This window comes from Schistosoma haematobium, chromosome 2 (assembly GCF_000699445.3).
Source record: "Schistosoma haematobium chromosome 2, whole genome shotgun sequence".
Classification (NCBI taxonomy): domain Eukaryota; kingdom Metazoa; phylum Platyhelminthes; class Trematoda; order Strigeidida; family Schistosomatidae; genus Schistosoma; species Schistosoma haematobium.
Genome location: NC_067197.1, coordinates 7,164,964 through 7,185,614, shown reverse-complemented (window position 1 = coordinate 7,185,614; position 20,651 = coordinate 7,164,964). Strand labels below are relative to the sequence as shown.

At 31.8% G+C, this 20,651-nt stretch overlaps 1 protein-coding gene across 1 annotated transcript; it reads left to right on the top strand.

Moving 5' to 3' along the window:
• Positions 1–771: 771 nt before the first annotated feature.
• On the top strand, positions 772–7,833 carry MS3_00006110 (uncharacterized protein; the record flags this gene model as incomplete). Its single annotated transcript, XM_035731337.1, has 4 exons — positions 772–1,128; positions 4,226–4,246; positions 4,473–4,693; positions 6,465–7,833. 4 exons carry the CDS (start codon positions 772–774, stop codon positions 7,831–7,833), a joined length of 1,968 nt encoding a protein of 655 aa, XP_035587346.1.
• Between the last annotated feature and the right edge of the window lie 12,818 nt (positions 7,834–20,651).

The window sequence follows — 20,651 nt, the reverse complement described above, 5'->3', positions numbered from 1 at the left end:
TAAGACTGTACTTTAATCATGATAGCCTTATTAATTAAAGTGAAACCTATGTAATATATTAAACTTTCTAGCAATTAGTCCACGTTCCAAGATAAAATTCTCTGAACTGGGAATACTTTGTGGTCCTTCTGGAACGAATTTTATTTTTTCGAGGTTCATAAACCCATCGCCCGAATGTGATTTAGTGGGGATAGCAACCTCATTGGTCTTTGCATGTATAATAGTATTGAGATTTTACTTGCCATGGTTGTGTATAGTCTACTTGCATATACCTATATACTTGAACCACATAGGTCCGAGAACTGAAATTCTCATACATAAACATATACATCTGGTAACCCTAGAGGATTGATCAGATACAATAGATTGGGTGATCGGTTCGATCTCTGCGACCTGTTAAGTTGACTAGCAAGGTTTTCTCCACTATCTAGCAGCTCCATAAGGAGGCCTTAGGTCGGATTTTACTACCAAATATGAATAATTGCAACTCATAAATCCTTAAATATAATAAATGTCATCCCCTTTATACAAATCATTAGACTCAATGACTAAGTACATAATGCGATGATATTCATAATGTTCGGTGCTACATTTAAATATGAACATGATCAATGAGATCCAGATGCATACAAGTGATATAATCTCAAATGTAATAAAATGACTGTCCTAAATTTCAATTGTAATCATAAATCAAGAAAATGAAATTTCTTTTAGAAACTAAAAGAAAATTAAGTTATTCAGTCAATATTAAGAATTCAATATCTTAGTGATATGATTCTTTATTTTATAAAGTGCTCGGGCGCGAAACCAGTAGGTCCTGGGTTCGAATCTCGCAGGGGGCGAGGTCGTGGATGCGCACTGCTGAAGAGTCCCATACTAGGACGAAACGGCCGTCCAGTGCTTCCAGGTTTTCCATGGTGGTCTAGCTTCAACTCACTCATGATCTTAACCATTGAAATTAATAAATTATCATCAGAAAAAAGATTTTGTCGAGATTGTAGTAATTTAAGAGTTGAATTAATGAGTCGATTTAAGTTAAACCACCATGGAAAACCTGGAATCAATAGACGACCGCTTTGTCCTAGTATGGGACTCCTCAGTAGTGTACATCAGTGGTCTTATCTCAATGTAAATCACTACTGAGAACGTGATTATTTTGCGGAATCTCATATTAAGATGAAATAGATGTTCAGTACATGGTGGTCTCCACTGATATCCAAAACGAAGCCAATTTATGAAGAAGTCACTTATGGAAAAGAAGACAGCTTTAATATAGTAGGCGATTATATTTCCGTTTCCTACAAAATATCCGATCTTACAATATTTTTCACTCTTCTTTTTTTCAACCCTACTACATACTACTCATTTCTTGTTTCTAGTATGAAACTCCTCAGTACTTTGTATTCACAACCCCACTAAAAAGCATTGAACCCAGGATCTTCTATCTTGGACGAGAGCACTTCTAGATCATTGAGGGAAGATCTATCGGTGCCCATATCTGATTTCAGTCAATCCGCGATATTATGTGAACACCTTTAATTGCTTTTGGTGAATACCTTTCTTATACACGGCACAATACAATTCCATTAGACCTGGTTTCTCACTCGAAATAAAGGCGTTCTCTATCGAAGCCAGCCACTAGTGTGCTCATGATAGTTATTAAGAATAGGGATTTGATGTATTGTTGAATGATTCTGAGATTGATTATGTGGCAGTGGTTAAGTTCACATTTGCCTTGACACTTCGACTTAATTGGCTATTGTGATAATTTCTTATCAATATAGCTCAGTCAACAATGCAGGATATGTGACTTATAAGTTAACACTTATAATAACTGTGCTAAGTAATTTCAATTATGTAATTCGAAAAAGTAGATGTTTACCTGAAATAATGACGTGATTTTGTAATTACATCCATTTCATTATTAGTGATCTTACTTTGAATTATGAAAATTGTATTAAGGTTCGATTCTATACTGAGTCGTGGATACTGACTGTTGATGAATCCGGAATTAGAAAGTTATATTATTTCAGTACCGTCTGATATTCAATAGTCTGTTTATAAAAGACAGATAAATAGTAACTAGGGAAAAAGTTTTTGAATTATCGAACATTATGGAAATTACTAGTGGGAATATTAATAATTTTACTTTATTTTACAACCAATCCCTAATTTTATATCAGAAGGGGTTTTGTGGATATTATAGTAATTTCAATGGTTGAGATCATGAGTCGGTTGAAGCTAGACCGGGATCGTGGTCTAGTGGTTAAGCGCTCGCGCGCGAGACTGATAGATCCTAGATTTGAATCTCGCGACGGTCGAGATCGTGGATGCACACTGATGAGGAGTCCCACAGTAGGACGAAACGGTCGTCCAGTGCTTCCAGGTTTTTCATGGTAGTCTAGCTTCAATCGGCTCATGATCTCAACCATTGCAATTCTAAATTCATATGCCATAATGTTCAACAATGTACTGGCCGTAAACTTAATCACTCACTTTTAATCATTAATTCGAATGCAAAACTGTAGAACGAATGACAATTTTTATTCAGATTGTCTCCTTTTTAATAAACTGGGAAGTTTGATAAACCTGATAATTTTAATAATTGAATTCATGAGTCGATTAAAGCTAGACCACCACTAAAAACCTGAAATCACTGGATGACCATTTCGTTTCAGTATGGGATTCTTCGGAAATGTACATCCACGATCTCCCGCTAAGGAACTCGAATCCAAGACCTTCTGTCTCGCACGTGAACTCTTAACCTGTGGACCACTGAGGCGGCATCCAACGGATAGATTTCCTGGAGTTCTAGTGAGAAACTGTGACCAGTGGAGTTCAAACTGTGTTGGGTGTGAGATAGCTACTCATTGAAGAAAATGGATGAAGGGTTGAGCAAAATCATGGATTGATTAAAGTTAGACATAAACACAGTTGGATGCCGCCACGGTGGCCTAGATAGAGGTTGATTGTTCAGACGCAACAGCGAAGGTGTTGGATTCGAGTCGCTTTGGTGTGGGATCGTGGATGCCCACTAATGAGGAGTTCTATACTAGGACGAAACGGCCGTCCAGTGCTTCTAGGTTTTCAATGGTGGTTTAGCTTAGATAAACTTATGAATTCAACTATTACAATTACTACAATCTCCACAAACCCCCATTCTAATAATATTTCTGATAATAATAGCTATACAAAAGGTGTCTTTATTCATCACAGTACAGTGACTTTAAGCTAAAATATAGTAACAAATTTCCCATTTAATATCCATTTAACCCATTAGCATTTAAAGTGTATATGAGAAATTCATAAGTATCATTACTCTAACGTTTTAAACAAACTGATTACTGACTGAGTAGTTTATGATAAGAAATATATTATTACACTATCATATACGAAGAATATTTTTACACAGTGATTAAAAGTCTCACATCTTCATATACAAATGATTCTTGATCAATTTTCTTCCACGATATCGTCTGTCACCTCATGCAATATGTTTAATGTATTAATTCTATTACGATGGCTTCCTATCTCTTTATATAATATACGACTCGGAAAAAAAATTACAAACTAAATATTACAGATCTACTCGAATTTAGTGTCAGTTGCCTATACAACTGGCTTTAACCCTTTTGTAAGGGCTCTTGAGTTCATTAAATCATCGGCATACATAACATTAAAAAAGTTAAAAATATAATTTATCTTAATATGACCACTACTGAAAACCTGGAAGCCCTAGGAGCCTAAAACATTCGATCTCGCGCTGAGGAATCCTATATCAGAATAAAACAGTTGTCCATTGTTCATTGGTTTGTAGTGATTGGAAAACTATAACAAATCAAGGAATATTGGATACATATTTGACTTTTTATTTGAAACTCCATAGTAATATCCACCCATGATCCTATATAACTGTATCCTTGAATTGGAATCCAGTAGCCAACATTTTCAAATTCAATCGATTTTTGAAATAAATTCTTATCATCATTCAACACTATCTTTGATTTCCTATAAACGTTATCAAAAAAGCGTCTTATAATGGGATGGCTAAATGCTCTGTAAAGTTTTAATTTGATAAAAATAATCTGCAAAAGATTTCAACCTTTAGTAATAAGTAATATGAGTAGAGTATTTCCACACCTTTTCTATTGTATTTCAGTTATTTCATTGTCACATTATTAAACTTAACCCTAAGTAATAGTTTTAAATTAATATTTATTATCAGATGAGTTTTGTGGATATTATAGTAATTTCAATGGTTAAAATCATGAGTCAGTTGGAATTACTATAATATCCACAAAACCCATCTGATATTAATCAACATATGCTCACTAGTGACTGGATTCAAGAGGTATTTCCTGGAGTTCTAGTGAGAAGTAGTGACCAGTGGAGTTCAACCAGGTCTGTTGTGAGATAGTAACTCACTGAAGACAATGGTGGATGTATCGCTCAATTTCGTGAATTAGTTGAAGTTAGACATTAACACCATTGGATGCCGGTTCAATTGTCTAGTGATTAAAAGTTCGTGCGCGAGACTGGTAGGTCTTGTGTTCGAATCTCGCAGGGGGCGAGGTCGTGGATTCTCACTGTTGAGGAGTTCCATAATAGGACGAAACGGCCGTCCAGTGCTTCCAGGTTTTCCATGGTGGTCTAGCTTCAACTCACTCATGATCTTAACCATTGAAATTAATATGTATTAACGTACATGTTTATTTATTTATTAGCTTTATTCAGTATTGTATTTTTGGTACAATGTAGAATTCTCAGCACAATGTAATTCAACAAGGTTCCGTTTCTTACTTCTTGGTAGATCCTGAAGATAATGTATTGAGTGATCACCAGTTGGAAGTTAGCATTTCAGTCAAATGACATCGAAATAATGTACATTCTTTCTGATGCATATTTCCAGCAACCACGATGTCTCTGATTGGTCTCTTTTGTAACTTGTACAATGAAATGTTGTACAATTTTCAGAACGGCATCTGAATAGGTTATGCAATGAATAGATATAATGATGTGTTAAAACAATCAATAAAACAGATAACTTGTTGAAATATCTAGATTGTAGGAAGGGACAGGTAACAAAATTATCATCAAGAACTGTACAAGATGACAATGGTCACTACTCAGTGACTGATCATTGCAAATATAATATTTTGTTACAAAGTTATCAGTTCTTAGAATTATTTAACCCTATTTCCTTCCCAGTCCAAACATTAAATTGTACAAATTGCATACTAAAAACCGCTAGACTGTTATTCACATCATTATTAAATTACCTGATAGGTACTTGTGTACATTATATTTATATTTCAAAAGATATGAGTATGCGATATTTGAATGAAATCAGTATGTAGAATTTGCATAGGCTTCTTCCTGATCTTTTCAGAGATATCGTTCAATTTTAAGATAGCTTATATTCAAGGACTGGCATTAGTATAAAGTTATGGATTAAAGTTTCTTGATTTCATGATCAAATTTGCGATTGTTAAAATAAGGTAAAACAATGCTTGTCAATGAATGATATGTAGGGATACAATGGGATCGAATGATAGCTGCTTACAAGAACATTGGTTTAAGCCGTCGTATGATCTGAGATCAAATAAAAGACCAGTAGTTTATTGTAGACTGAAAATTCAGGTACACAGATGAATAGGTTTTTATTTCTAATAAAACAAGACGATTGTACACAAAATATTAACAGAAAAATAAACATGATTAAATATCATGGGTGATTGAAAGGAATCAATTTTATCCAGCACTCACATTCCATTTAGTTGCAAACTTACCCCTCTTATTTATAGACAACAATAATGTCACGAATTAATTGAACCCGGAGATGTAAGCTATTAAATGTCACTAACTCAGTAATCTGAAGATCACGAGTTTGACTCCAGAGAAGGTCGTTGGAAGATTTCCTGTAAAGTCCCATACCAGGACAAAATAACTATCAATTGCTCTATACTTTCCAATAGTTCTCTATCTGAAATCAACTAGTTCATGATGCTAATTTTCATCAAAATTTTCGTATATTTTATTCTAAATTGTATCATTACATTCTTCACTAGAAATCAAGTATGTTACATAAGATATGGATTCGGTAATTGGAGATTGTGTCTTTTCTTTTTAAAAAAGAATCATAAACATCTCTTCATTGAATTCATTTACTTCTTATTTTTGATGGAGTTTTGTTCTTTGAGCTGGATGGTTTGGTTGTGAAGTTTTCATCGTTCTTCAAATAGACGTTTGTGCTGATGATGTCGTTCAGAGGAACGATGAAAGCTTCATGATCAAACCATTCAGATTAGAGAACAAAACTCCATCAAAATCATTCATCTGAGCTATAAATCTTCTCCATTTTTTATTTTATTATACAGTTTCTAAATGAATAAGAATAATTCATCATTATTCTAACTGTCAGTATCCTTAATAAACAATCTATGATTTATACAATATAACCCAAGTATACATCATATTATTCAAATGTTCAGCAATCATTTAGATCCCCATAGTGATTATGATAAGTTTAACAATGATCAGAATAATAATGATCCGAATAAGAAGATCATAAATGATAATTATGAGGTAAATATTTTTCAAAATTATACAAAACAATATTATTATATACAACAATTTATACCATCCCCTTTATTATTATTTACCTGGACAAAATTAATGAGAACAGAATTGTTTCGACAAACTTTACAGAATGTAATTTTATCAAATTATGATAATTACATAATGACTAGATTACAATCTACTAATAGTCCGGTTAATAATAATAATGGTAATGATAGTAACGGAAACCATACAAATCCAGATCTAATCGATTTAACTCATAGAAATGCCTTAATCAAAAAATATTTGAATAAATTAAATAGCTTACTATTTGAATATTTATCATCTAACAAAGATTGGGCATCGTCATCATCATCATTATCATCATCGTCGTCGTCATCAACATCATCATCACCATCGTTGTTATCCTCAACAAATATCATTGAACCATATCATCAGTTTAATGTATATAATAATTATGAGTCAAGAAATTGCTTATATCAGTGGTTAAATCAATCAATCAATTGTAATAATTTATATGATGACAACACTTTGATCAAGAATATAAACCATGAAAGTAATCATTTATTGAAATTAGATGATAATCTACCTCTTGAAGAAGCAACAGTACAATTCAATGATGAAAATAATAATAATAATAATAATACAGATTTTCATGTTGATAATAAGTATCATTTAGATTCATATAGGACTTCATTTAATATACCCGAAATATATCATTCTAAATGTAACCCTTTATGGTCAGATATATGTTGTACAGAAAATTATCATCCTGAATTATATCAAAATAGTTCAATTTGGAAACAAACATCATCATCATCATCATCCCCATCACGATCATTATCAGCGGCAGCAACAACACCACCACCACCACCAATCACTGATTGTTCTTTGAATACTAAACATACAATTATGAATTCATCATTTATATCATTGAATAAATCCAATTTCAATGAAATTATTGATGATACAAAATTACAATTACAATCTACTACTACTACTACTACTACTACTAATACAATTCCATCTATTTCATATTCTCCACCATTAAATTTTAATGAATTTATTTTAGATCAAAATATGTTATGTCCATTATGTCATAAATGTTTTCGATTTGAAAAAAATTTGTTAAGACATTTACAAAAAACCCATGCAACTAGTACAGGTGAATCATTATTAAAATGTAAATTATGTAATTATACAACAAGACATTATAGTAATATGTATGTACATATTAGAACACATACAGGTTAGTAACTAATTAATTATATATATTTCACTGGTTGAAATCATGAGTCAATTGAAGCTAGACCACTATGGAAAACCTGGAAGACATTAACACCGTTGGATATCGTCCGGCTCAGTGATCTAGTTGGTTAATCGCCTGGCGCGAGACTGATAGGTCCTGGGTTCGAATCTCGTGGGGGGCGGGATCGTGGATGCGCACTGCTAAGGAGTCCCACAATAGGACGAACCGGCCGTCCAGTACTTCCAGGTTTTCCATGATGGTCTAGCTTCAACTGACTCATGAATTCAACTATTAAATGTTATAAAGTTATACGAAACCAATTTTATATCATAATTAAAGTGATTTCAACAATATACAGATATAATAAGAACCAGGACATCCAAGTACCATAATACTCTAATTCATATCCATATTTTAGATTAAAATCAAGTTAGTAGATGTAATATCTGTTCGGTTATTGAGATTATTTTCCTTGGACATTTCAGCCATCTGTTTGTATTTTAAGGAAATCATCATGTCTAAGATTTGTTTGAACTAAATAATTACGAGCGCAAACTGTATATGTATACTTAAGTGTGGTTCTTATAAAAAACGTTTCCAAACCATAGCGATACGATAAATACTTGGAAACTCGAACGGAGACAATGTAGTTATCGAAATAATTTCCTAATTGTCTATCCTTTGAAGAAATAAAGGATAATTGTATTTGGAATACATACGTCTTAGATCCATTCATGATTTCAATCAAATTCAACAATCTCAACAACCCCTTATTGACAATTGTCATGTGTTCACCAGAGACTAGCTTCGAGAGGAGATTTTCAGAGTTTTAGTGAGACCTCATGGCCAGTGGAGCAAATCCATCTCAGATTTGAGGCAGTTACCCATCAAGGACAATGTGAAATGGATTGATCGAAGTTAGGCATCAACGCCATCAGAGACCGATTCAGTGGTCTACAGAAATTGAGCATTCGCGTGGAAGACTTCAGATAGTGAACTCGATTCCCATATGCGTGGTTGTAGACAAGCACTGCCAAGTAATTCCACACTAGGACAAAAATAATGTTCAGTACTTCTAGATTTTCAACGGTGGTTTAACTTAGATTAATTCATGATTTCAATCAAAATCTATCCATCTAGTATACAGTGAATGAAATGAAATTTGTAGAAGCTGATTTGATAGAAAAACTTACTCCATCAAAGATGATGAGTAGATACTGAAAGCTGAAAAACATTCGTAAGATCTTATTTTATGAATAATGACAATTTGACCCAACGAAAGAAGTTCATTGATTCATCAAAAGGAATGTTGTTTTAGCAAAGGAAATTATCTTTTCGACGATATCATTTTCTGAAATTTTACATGTAATAGTCTACAGTAAAATAGAATGAGTTTATAAAATTATCAAAGATAGTCAAACTTTTTCAAGTGAAAGTTAACGAAAATGAAGTGGGGTTGCATAATATAGTTATGACTATCAACAGATTTTAGGTAACGAGTATAAGGGTTTATACATGGAAGGGTGTTATTTTAATGTAATCAAAGCTTTTAAGCATTGAATAAGAAAGGGGTGTCGCAACATTTAGTAGTAGTAGTAGTAGTAGTAGTAGTAGTAGTAGTAGTAGTAGTAGTAGTAGTAGTGTAGTGAACAAGATCACTAGTGGGGACAATCGAATGTATTTAGCACAAAAATAACAGGACTTGTTAATAAAATCTAACAATCATAAAGTAAATGTTTAATTTGCAAAATGTCCACCAATTGTCTCAAAATGACTCAGACTTCATTGTTCTTGCATTTTAATATAAATTGCATTTTGTTTCCATTCTTTACTGTTCGACCCTCTTGTCACTCTGCTTCCCGATCTTCTGTTGACGACTAACATCATATACTACTTATGTCAATATAAGTAGCACACACCACAGTAGTAGTAGTAGTCAAAGATCATCAAGAGCTTACGTTGTGTAATAGTTTTAAAAGTAAAAAGATGTAATAATCTACTAAATAAAAGCTGTAAACAACTGTCCACTTAATAAAGAAAGATAATAATATAATAATTGAGACTTATGATTTTTAGAGTTCTTGTTAATTGGATCAATCATACTTTTGGATGGATATTTTAAATCCAGATCGTCATACATAAAGTGTTGCATGATGTCTGTACAACTTGTTAGTTAACATATAATTTAGAATAAAATACACACAGAACGAATATATATTGACGGCTGCTAAATTTCATGAATTAATTAAAGTTATGCATTCACACCATTGAATGCAGACATAGTAATCTAGAGCTTAAGCGTACGAGTATAAAACCAGTCCTGAGTTCGACTCCCGAGTGTAAAACCGTGGGTGAGAACTGTTGAAATGCTCTATACTTAGTTAAACAGCCTTCCAGGGATTCTATGTTTTCAGACGTCTAACTAAAATCAGTTTGTCACTTAAAATCTGTAAGAATAAATATTTGTATGATACTAAATTCGTATCGCATCAGAATACTGTGAATCATAAAATATATTCCATTGTTACATACTTTCAATTTTACATAGAAATCAGGCTACAAATCCCACTACCAACAGTTCTAATCGTTTTTATTTGACTAATGGTGACAATGAGGACAGAATTTGGACATTCTCATAAAACAGCATAGACAAAACACAGTGATTGGTCGGTTTTAGCTTCGGATACTTGTAATAGGAGGAAATAAATGCTTACAATTAATAATAAGTATTGTGCCTAGCAAACAAGTTAGTTAGTTACTGTAAATCAGTGACTAAATGGGTAGAGACTACAACTTATCAAATTTACTTAGTTACTAAGCCTATGTCTCAGTAACTAATGGTGTCAGATAAACCAGTTAGACATCTCAATTCAAGCCCTAAAATGCCCTGGTACGGCCGAGAGAGGGGACAGCCAGCCCTCTCTCTCTTTAAATGCTCTTACATGGCCACATGAATACAACCCCTGCCAGAGAAGTCCTACTCATTGCCTTCTTGCGGCGGGGGTGTTGTTTACGAAGTTGAGAAGACGCAAAGCGAAATATTCAAAAATAAACACATTTAAAAATATCCTATCAACATTGAATAACAAATATTTATTTCAATAGTCGAGATCATGAGTCAATTGAAGCTAGACCACCATGGAAAACCTGGAAGCACTGGACGGCAGTTTCGTTCTATTTTGCGACTCCTCAGAAGTGTGGATCCACAATCCCGCCTCATGAGATTCGATTGTTAACTGGAATATTTTAAGTCAGCTCTATGCTTATGACTCTAAGTATATAATGTATACTTATAGGTGAAATATAGTAAAGCATCTACGTTATAATCTTTTGACAACAACTGTAATGTATCACGTTTACATTTTTCCAGCATGTAGCGTAGTCTGTTTTTTAATAGTTGAGTTTGTAATTCGATTTAAGCTACATCACCATTTAAAACCTGGAAACACCGGATGGCCACTTCATTCTAGTGTGGGGCTCCTCAACAGTGCGCAGGTTTTCAATGGTGATCCAGCTTAAATAAATTCATGAATTCAACTATTAAAAATTACTAAATCTCCACAAACCCTCATTCTAATAATAGCCTGTTTTGTAGAGTGACTCTTGTTTAATTAAATAATTCAGTAATTTGTGATAGAGATTTTATTCAATAAAATCAGAATGATTTCAAACTGAATAATAAATGATGAAAAACACAATCCTTTCGCACCATCATTTTAGCTTTTATTTTTCTTACTGAAGCTCATCTCAAACTATTGCATTGTCATGAATTCTTTTAACTCTATGTTAGTCAAATGGATAAGTTTTGATAGTTGAAATCATGATTTGCTTGAAGCTAGACCATCATGAAAACCTGGAAACACTGAGTGGCCGTTTCATCCTAGTATGGAACTCCCCATCGGTGAGCAACCACGACTCCGTCTCGCGAGATCCGAACCCAGGAGTTATCGGTCTCACGAGCGAACGCTTAACCACTAGACCACTAAGCCGCCACCCAACGGTGTTAATGTCTAACTTCGACCAATCCACGAAATTGCACCACCGTCCATCATTGTCTTCAGTGAGTTACTATCTCGTAAAAAACCTGGTTGAATTTCATTGGTCACTATAATATCCAAAAAACTCATTCTGATATTAAATTGATAAGTGTTCATTATTAAAGCATGTTTTGTCAGTTTTAATTATAAAAATTTTCCACTAAAAGAAAAACAAACAAACATAAAATTTACAATGATTAGTTGATCTTCCTTAAACTTTATAGTTTAATAATATAATCAAATAGACATTTAATATCTCACATTTTCCCCCTCCTCTCCTCTCCACTCCCCTCCCCATCCCACCCCCCCCACAATCAAATTCTATTAATCTAAATGTAACTAATGGGTATACAAATTAATTAACTGACTACATAATCCGTTTATTCATTTGAATTTCATAATATATTTTTCAATAGAAATCAATAATTTGTATCTACCTCACTTTATTTTTTGGAATTAGAACCTAATTAACGAGTTTTCATTCAAGTGAATGAGTTCATTATCAATGAAATCATTCAATTGAATGATTATTGAATATTGAAATCAAATAGCCGACCAAGCAACCAAGCAACCAACCAAAAGTAATGACAATTTATTATGTATCTATCTAATTTACACTTGACTAATATCAAAATTGAGAAAAACTATACATCTATCATAAATTAATTAATTTCTCTATGTATGTTTTCTGTTTACTTCTAAATGAAAGAAGCAGAAAACAACTTGTTGTCACTTGAAATAATCATTGTTTCTTCATGAGTTCATTTATAATTAATATGAAATATGATTTATATAGATTTTAAGGTATTACATGTATATATGATCTAAAACTTAAGTAAAAAGCATTTGAAACGGAATCTTTAAGGTATAAACTAAATGTCAGCACTAGATTATGTTAATGAATACGATAAGACTATAATTTATAAGATGGTGGAGAAGATTTATAGCTCATGTGAATGATTTTAATGTAGTTTTTGTTCTCTGAGCTGAATGGTTTAGTCTTGAAGCTTTCATAGTTCTTCTGAATGATATCATCAGCACAAACTTCATGTAGAAGTCCATTCGAGAACAACTGTATTTTCTCTACGACTATCTTCGTTAGTATGTTCTATCAACAAGTGTAAGATACAAACCTCTAATGAACTGCCATTGGGATGAACTATTCTGATGGAGTTTTGTTCTCTGAGCTGGATGATTTGGTCGTGGAGCTTTTATCTACCTGAAGTTTGTGCTGATGATGTTGTTCAGAAGAGCGAAGAAAGCTCCACTACCAAACCATACAGCTCAGAGAACAAAACTCCATTAGAAACTATAATTTATGAGCGAATCAATTAAGTAAACGATAACAGGTCTTAGATTTTGGCGCGAAATTCATTTATCCATTTGATAAAATACTATTTTGGTATTATGGCTAATGTCAGTTCGTGATGCAAACCTTAAATCTAATTTCTAACCTTAACCATTAACTGTAAATTATAATTCTAATTCCCCATACAGGTTTATAACCTTCATTTGATCCTAGTTATTAGGTGGACACTTTCACGGTCACTGGGACGTTACTCAAACGTCGTCCATAAATTATAGTCTCACCATGAAAGCCATCTTATGTATATATTTATATATAACGTCTATATTCCAACTGTTTAAATCTTGCAATTAGTTTAGTGATAGTGGCACTGACTGAAACATTGAGTAAAGTGGGTTTAAAGCACAAAAAAATTATAAATACATTTTAAGGACGAATGACAACGGGGACAGAACATAAAAGGGAGTTTTCTGGTAACTACCTTCTTCCACCTAATATCATTATAATGTCTGTTTACCGCATTATTTATCTATGTCTCTTTCTATAAATGTTACATGTCACCATTATTAAATACTGCAAAAATGAAGCAGATTTACATGATTTGCAATATTGTCCCATTTAATCTGGTTCTTATAAAAAAGTCATAAGTAGATTAAACTTTATAGATACAAAAAAGTGAAATGCAGAGGTTGTGCGGTACGTTTTCTAGTGTATGTTTCACAAGTTGCAGAAGATACATATATATATTTATATTTGAGAAAATGGCTGAAAACAAACATCTGTCAATTACCAATGTACATTTTCCATTAAAATGTTAAATGATTGAAAGTATTTTGGAGAAAACCCTGTTTGATTTAGGTTTCATGCTACACAGCACTCGTCAGAAAAATAGATCTGTAACACTAAAACAATTCATGCTATCTATGAAATTTCAAAAAAAAGTCACTTAGCTCCACAATTTTAAAAGTTCCCATCTAGCTATTGAGGCTGGAGTGGCCATAATATCCAACATGTACCTTTGAAAATAGATCATTCTCCTGTTATTATAACTCAGTATTAAAATCTCAGACAAACTAAGGTTTAAATCTTATATATACAGTATACTTTGTATCAAGATTACAAAGATGCCATCATAATCTCTATTAACAAGCTTGAACTATAAATCTACAACTTCGGATTCATTCATGTTTAATGCTTAGAATGATTTAAATGTAAACATTAAGTAGATGAACTACCTTGGAATACTTTTAGAAACACCATAATCAAACTTAACAGGTATGTAGTACCTGTTTAGCACTATACTATAGAATATTCTTCAACCTGAATCGATGTGAAATAATGTAGAAAGTTTTAATATGAAGTTTATCTGTAAATAACTTTTGATAACTTTTTTCCTACCTAAATATCTTCTATATTCTTGGAATAATTCATGACTCATAAAGATCTATGTAATATTATCTATATGGTTGAAAGAAAGGGATTGAATATATATGAACAACACATACACACACAAATTACTCTAACGTTTTGTTTATTTATTTCTTTATTTACACAATAATTGTTTACTCCCTCTTCTTCTTCTTCTTCTTCTTCTTCTTCTTATTATTATTATTATTATTATTATTATTAGTAGTAGTAGTAGTAGTAGTAGTAGTATTGACTTTTATGATCATGAATAAACGATTATTTAATTCCTTCTATCCTTTTTTTTTCAAGTTTACCATCTCATCTAATATAATGACTTAATTTTAAAATATTTCTTGAAGCATATTAATCTATTTTCTTTTGTTGTTGTTGTTGTTGGCTGAGCTTTGAAAAACACCATTTTGTTCACTGATGTCAAGTCAAGTTGACTTCTATCTGTATGTGTCTAGATATATTAAGACAATGCATATATGTGTATACTCGTAATAGCAATGGTAAAAAAGGGCAATGCATTCCATTGTGAATCTTACTCACTAGTTAAGTAAATGATAAATAACATATTAGTATTATGTTGGAAAGTCTACCAGTAAGCCAATATGATTATCATTATCCTTATTATTGTTCATGCATTCGTAGTCTTCATTCAATAACCATAATTCATTTTCTTTTTTTAGGTGTATGTTTCAAATTAATAAATTTTATTACATTGAAAACAGTTATATATTTAGAGAGTGGTGGTGGGTTTGTGGAGATTAAAGTAATTTTTAATGGCTAACTTCATAAGTCAATTGAAATGAGACCACCATGGAAAACTTGGAAGTATTGGATGGCTGTTATGTATTTAGGAAACAAATTCGTCAAAAATAATCTATTCACATTGTAATCCATTGTATTATGTTGTGTATAAAGAATAAATCAAGAAAGACACATTAATGTACATTAAATTTTGATAATAATCATTACTTACTTACTTTTAATATGTTTTTACTGGATCCGTTTTCTATGTAGTTAATTTCTTCAACGTTAAACAAAACTATGATGTCATCATAATTCAAAAAGGATAACTATGAGTAGAATGAAATTCTATAAGCAATTCATTGATTTAATGGTTGAATTCATAAGTCAATTATAGCTAGAACATCATTAAAAACCTGGAATTACTGGACGACCGTTTCGTTCTAGTATGGAACTCCTCATCAGTGCTCATCCACGATCCCACACCAGAGAGAATCCAACCAAAGACCTTTGGTTTCTCACGTGAACGCTTAACCTGTAGACTACTGAACCGGCATCCAATTGCGTTAGTTTCTAACTTTAACTAATGCATGGTAGTGCGCGACCATCCATCATTGTCTTCAGTAATTGCGTCACAACAGATACGGTTAAACTCCACTAGTCACGGCTTCAAGATGTATTCCCTGAAGTTCTGGTGAGAAGTCGTGACCAGCGGAGACTAACTGTCTGTTGTAAGGCAGTTATTCACTGAAGACAATTGTGGACGGTTCACTCAACATCGTGGATTGGTTGTAGTTAGACATTAACACCGTTGGATGCCGGTCGGCTCAGTGGTCTAGAGTTCAAACGTTGGTGTGCGAGACTGAAGGTCCTAAGTTTGAGTCCTGCGTGTGGCATCTTGGATGCGCGCAAATGAGGAGTTTTATACCAGAATGAAACGTCTTTCTAGTGTTTATAGGTTTTTCATGGTGATCTCGCTTAAATCAACTCATGAATTCAACTATTACAATTACCATGATTTCCACAAACCCCCATTCTGATAACAATTCATTGATTATCAAAGTTATTTATTGATAAAAATGAGTGATTTATTCAAGTATTCTTTATTCTTCTCTTAATCATATTTTCATTATCGCTATCATGGATGTAAGTAAATAACGATAATAATAATTTTCAATAAAAGGGTATCACAAATAAATAAAGATTTACCTTCTTTGCTTACTAATAAAACATTAATCTATACTCTCTTCTAATAATATGACCTATTATTGTTTGTTTTATTTGTACCTTTAAAGGAAACGAATAGAAAACAATTAAAGTGATATGTATATATATATATATATATATATATTCGAAGTGAAAACTGACGTATATATATATACGGATTTCCGTATAAAATATCTTTGAAGTTATTCTTTTCTCTCTTAGTAATATCTGACCTCTCACTCTCTTGTTTGTGTAGTTCATTTATCTCTCTGTCCTTTTATCATTTTGTTTTGTTTTAAATTTCTTTTTATTATTCGTGATAGTTAAATGATAATATTAAGGAATTTACTAGTTTTGCTAGAATCAGTGAATAATAAATAAATATCAGAAAGGTTTTTGTGGATATTATCGTAACTCAATGAAGACAATGGTGAATGTGTCGCTTAATTTTGTGGATTGGTTGAAGTTAGACATTAACACCATTGGCTATCGGATCAGTGGTCTAGAGGTTAAGCGTTCGCGTGAAAGAGATTGATAGGTCTTGTCTTAGAATCTTGCCAGGTGGAATCGTGGATGCGCATTGTTCAGTCCCACAATAGGAAGAAACGGCCGTCCATTGTTTCTATGTTTTTTCATGATGATCTAGCTTCAATTGACTCATGATCTCAAACGTTGAGAATAAATAAATGTTTATCGACAATCTAAAAATAAATCAGTTATAATGTGTAACTGTTTCTTTTTGGTAGTTTTGAGATTCCTTTTTGATTAAATTCTATTTTAATGTTAATTTTTATCATATGTGAAATATTGTGACTGATTGAATTCGATCTTACTAAACACTCGAAGATAGTTGATAAGTAACTTCAGTGGTAAGTTTAGTATTAGTTTACATATTTTTGTAAAAGTTTACTTGGAGTTTCAAAGGAAATGATGCACCTTGTTGGGTATCATGTCAACAATTTCAAACCACTTAATATCTCAGCATATTTCATGTGATTTCAAGTTACAATGCCATATTGCAGCTTGATCAATTAAACGTGATTAGCATTAAAGGACTAGTCAAGCATGTCAATAGTTAATACACAGTGATCAATTAATTGTGAGTTCAGCTGTGTTGAAAGTAAGACAAAGATCATTGGTGATATAAAATGAATGTTATACTATATTACGCATTGATTGTGATTAATCATATAGACTTGTCTTATTCACCATCAGACCTAAATGTTTTTCATCAGTCGGTGATTGCTCACTGTTGAAGAACCTTAAAATTAGACAAAACAAATACTCATGTCTTATTAGCTTTAAAGTAATCTCCATCAAAACTATTCATCTAATTAAGTTTAATTTCATATAAGATTGATAGTTAAACGTATTTATTTATTAAGGTCAACAAACAGTATTACCATTTTAATAGTTGAGATCATGAGTCGATTGAAGCTAGACCACTATGGAAAACCTGGAAGCACTGAATGGCCGTTTCGTCCTATGTTGGGACTCCTCAGAAGTGCGCATCCACGACCTTACCTCGTGAGATTCGAACACGGGACCTATTAGTCTCTCGCGTGAGCGCTCAATCTCTAGACCATTGAGTCGATATCCAATGGTGTTAATGTCTAACTTCAACCACAATTAATTTCGTGTCTAGTACTTAGTAGTGCAGATCGAATGCTACCGACCATGTTGCAATATGGCCACCAGTCTAGGTGACTCGACACTGCGTGCACTATAGTAAGATTTGATGGTGGTTGGAGGTAGTCAACAAGAAACCCTGGACACGGGTTTCGTGCTACTTGGCACTCATCAGCAAGGTGTACCTGTAATCTTGAGGGAACTGGTGCTCCCTGGCGGATTCTATCCCATGTCACCCAGCTTCACAGTCAGAAACGTTACTACTGAGCTATCCGAGCCGCGACCGACCTCGTGTAGGACTGAGATGTAATCATACTAGATTGCGTGTCTAGTCGTTATTAATGCAGATCGAATGCTATTGACCGTGTTGCAATGTGGAGTTTCCTGTCGACTACCTCCAACTACCATCTAACTTCAACCAATCCACGAAATTATTCTACCATCCACTGATGTCTTCAGTGAGTTATTATCTCTCAGTGGAGTTCAACGCTTCCAGATTTTCCATGGGGATCTAGCTTCAAATAACTCGTGTTCTCAACTGTTAAAATTACTATAATATCCACAACCCCTATTCCTTCTGATAGTATTATCACTCTTTTATATTAAAAAGAGATAACATTTCTCATTTTCATTCTTCTGTTTTGTTTCTCTTCTTTTTTATATAGGTGATAAACCTTATTCATGTTCTGCTTGTGGTGTAACATTCACTCAAGGATCATCATTAAAATTACATATACGATCACGTCATAATGATAATATTAAATATTTTTCATTAATACGTAAACCAGGTAAAAATAATTTAACAAAATTATGGACAAGAATATTAAAAAAAGATTTACCAAAATTTAATACATTCAAATCATCATTATCATCTTCATCATCATCTCCATCTTCATCCTCTTATTATTATTATCATTATTATTATTATAATTATTGGAATAAATGGAAAAATATAAAATTAAATAACCAAATTAAAAATCAATATAAAAATCAATTAAATTCGAATTCAAATTTTATTGATTCAATATTCAACAATATGAATAATAATAATAATAATTCATTATTAATTAATGATAAAAATATTAAAAAAATCATTCAATCAAATAATTGGAAATCAATAAATTTTAATTTAAAAATGAATATGAATAAAAAATTTAATCATCATCATCATAAAAAATATATAAATTATATCCAATCAATAAATAATGATTTAAAATATAATGATCAAATCATTCATCCTAATCATGATCCTGATCAATATGATATTGATCAAATCAAATTAAATGAACAATTAATAAAACAAGAAAATATATAAATTAAAATTAAAATAAATGAATATAAATATAATTTAAATATTTCATTGAGTAGGAAAACATTATAAATGATCTGATGTTTCGTCACTCAAAGTAAGCCACTTCTTCAGAGAAATTAAAAAAACATAAAGATAATATATTCTTGTATTGTTCAATGTTTACTCTTTAAACTTGCATGAATTATGATTTGATTGTTTATTCACTTTGAAGAAGTCACTAACACTGAGTTACGAAACGTTAGAAAATCTCATTTCTCTACTTGTTGGAATATCTATAAATTAATGAATTTAATGCCTGATTTATTCGAAATTATCAGTTCAAACGATAGTAATGATACATATAAATTAAAACAGATTGAAAATGATTCAATTAAATTTTTATAAATGAATGAAATAATTATTCAAATGAATAGCATAATCATTTAATGAATGAATAATTCAATAAAATGAGAAGAAATTGAATGTAAACAATCTATAAATGAAATATTTTTCATAATTTAAAATTTCTATTTCCATTCATCATTCATAAATGAATACCCAAAATTTATTCATTCAATTGATCTTAAGTAATATCAGGTTGTGATCATGAGTTGATCAATCAATGTTAGATCATTATTGAAAATATGGGATTAAGGAGTTCTATATTGAAATGAAATGGCTAATCAATATTTCAAGGTTGTTGTTTTTTTTTCTGTTTAAAATGTTGATCTAACATTGATTGATTTATGATCTTAATCAAAAAATCAATAAATTGATTATATTAATAAGGATATATGATTATAATTATTAAAACAAATTAAAACGTTCATAATATTGGAATAATTAAATTTTAAACAAAATACAGCGGTATTTTAAAATATGTTTAAATGAATATTATTTACCATTCGATTATTATTATTATTATTATTACGTCATTCCAATCAAATTAATTTTCTTTTAATTATATAACTTTGTCATTAAAGGAAAAAATAAAAAAAAGAAAAAGAAGAAGAAGCAAAAAAGAAAAAAAAGCATTTTCGAGAAAAAATATTGATTTTTTTCGTTTTGAAATTGAGATAATTTATTATTATTATTGTTGTTGTTTTTATGATGGTTTATTTTTATATGGTTCACTAGGGTACTTTGTACCTGTATGGTTGCGCCACAGGATTGAGCTGTACTATTCAGATTGTA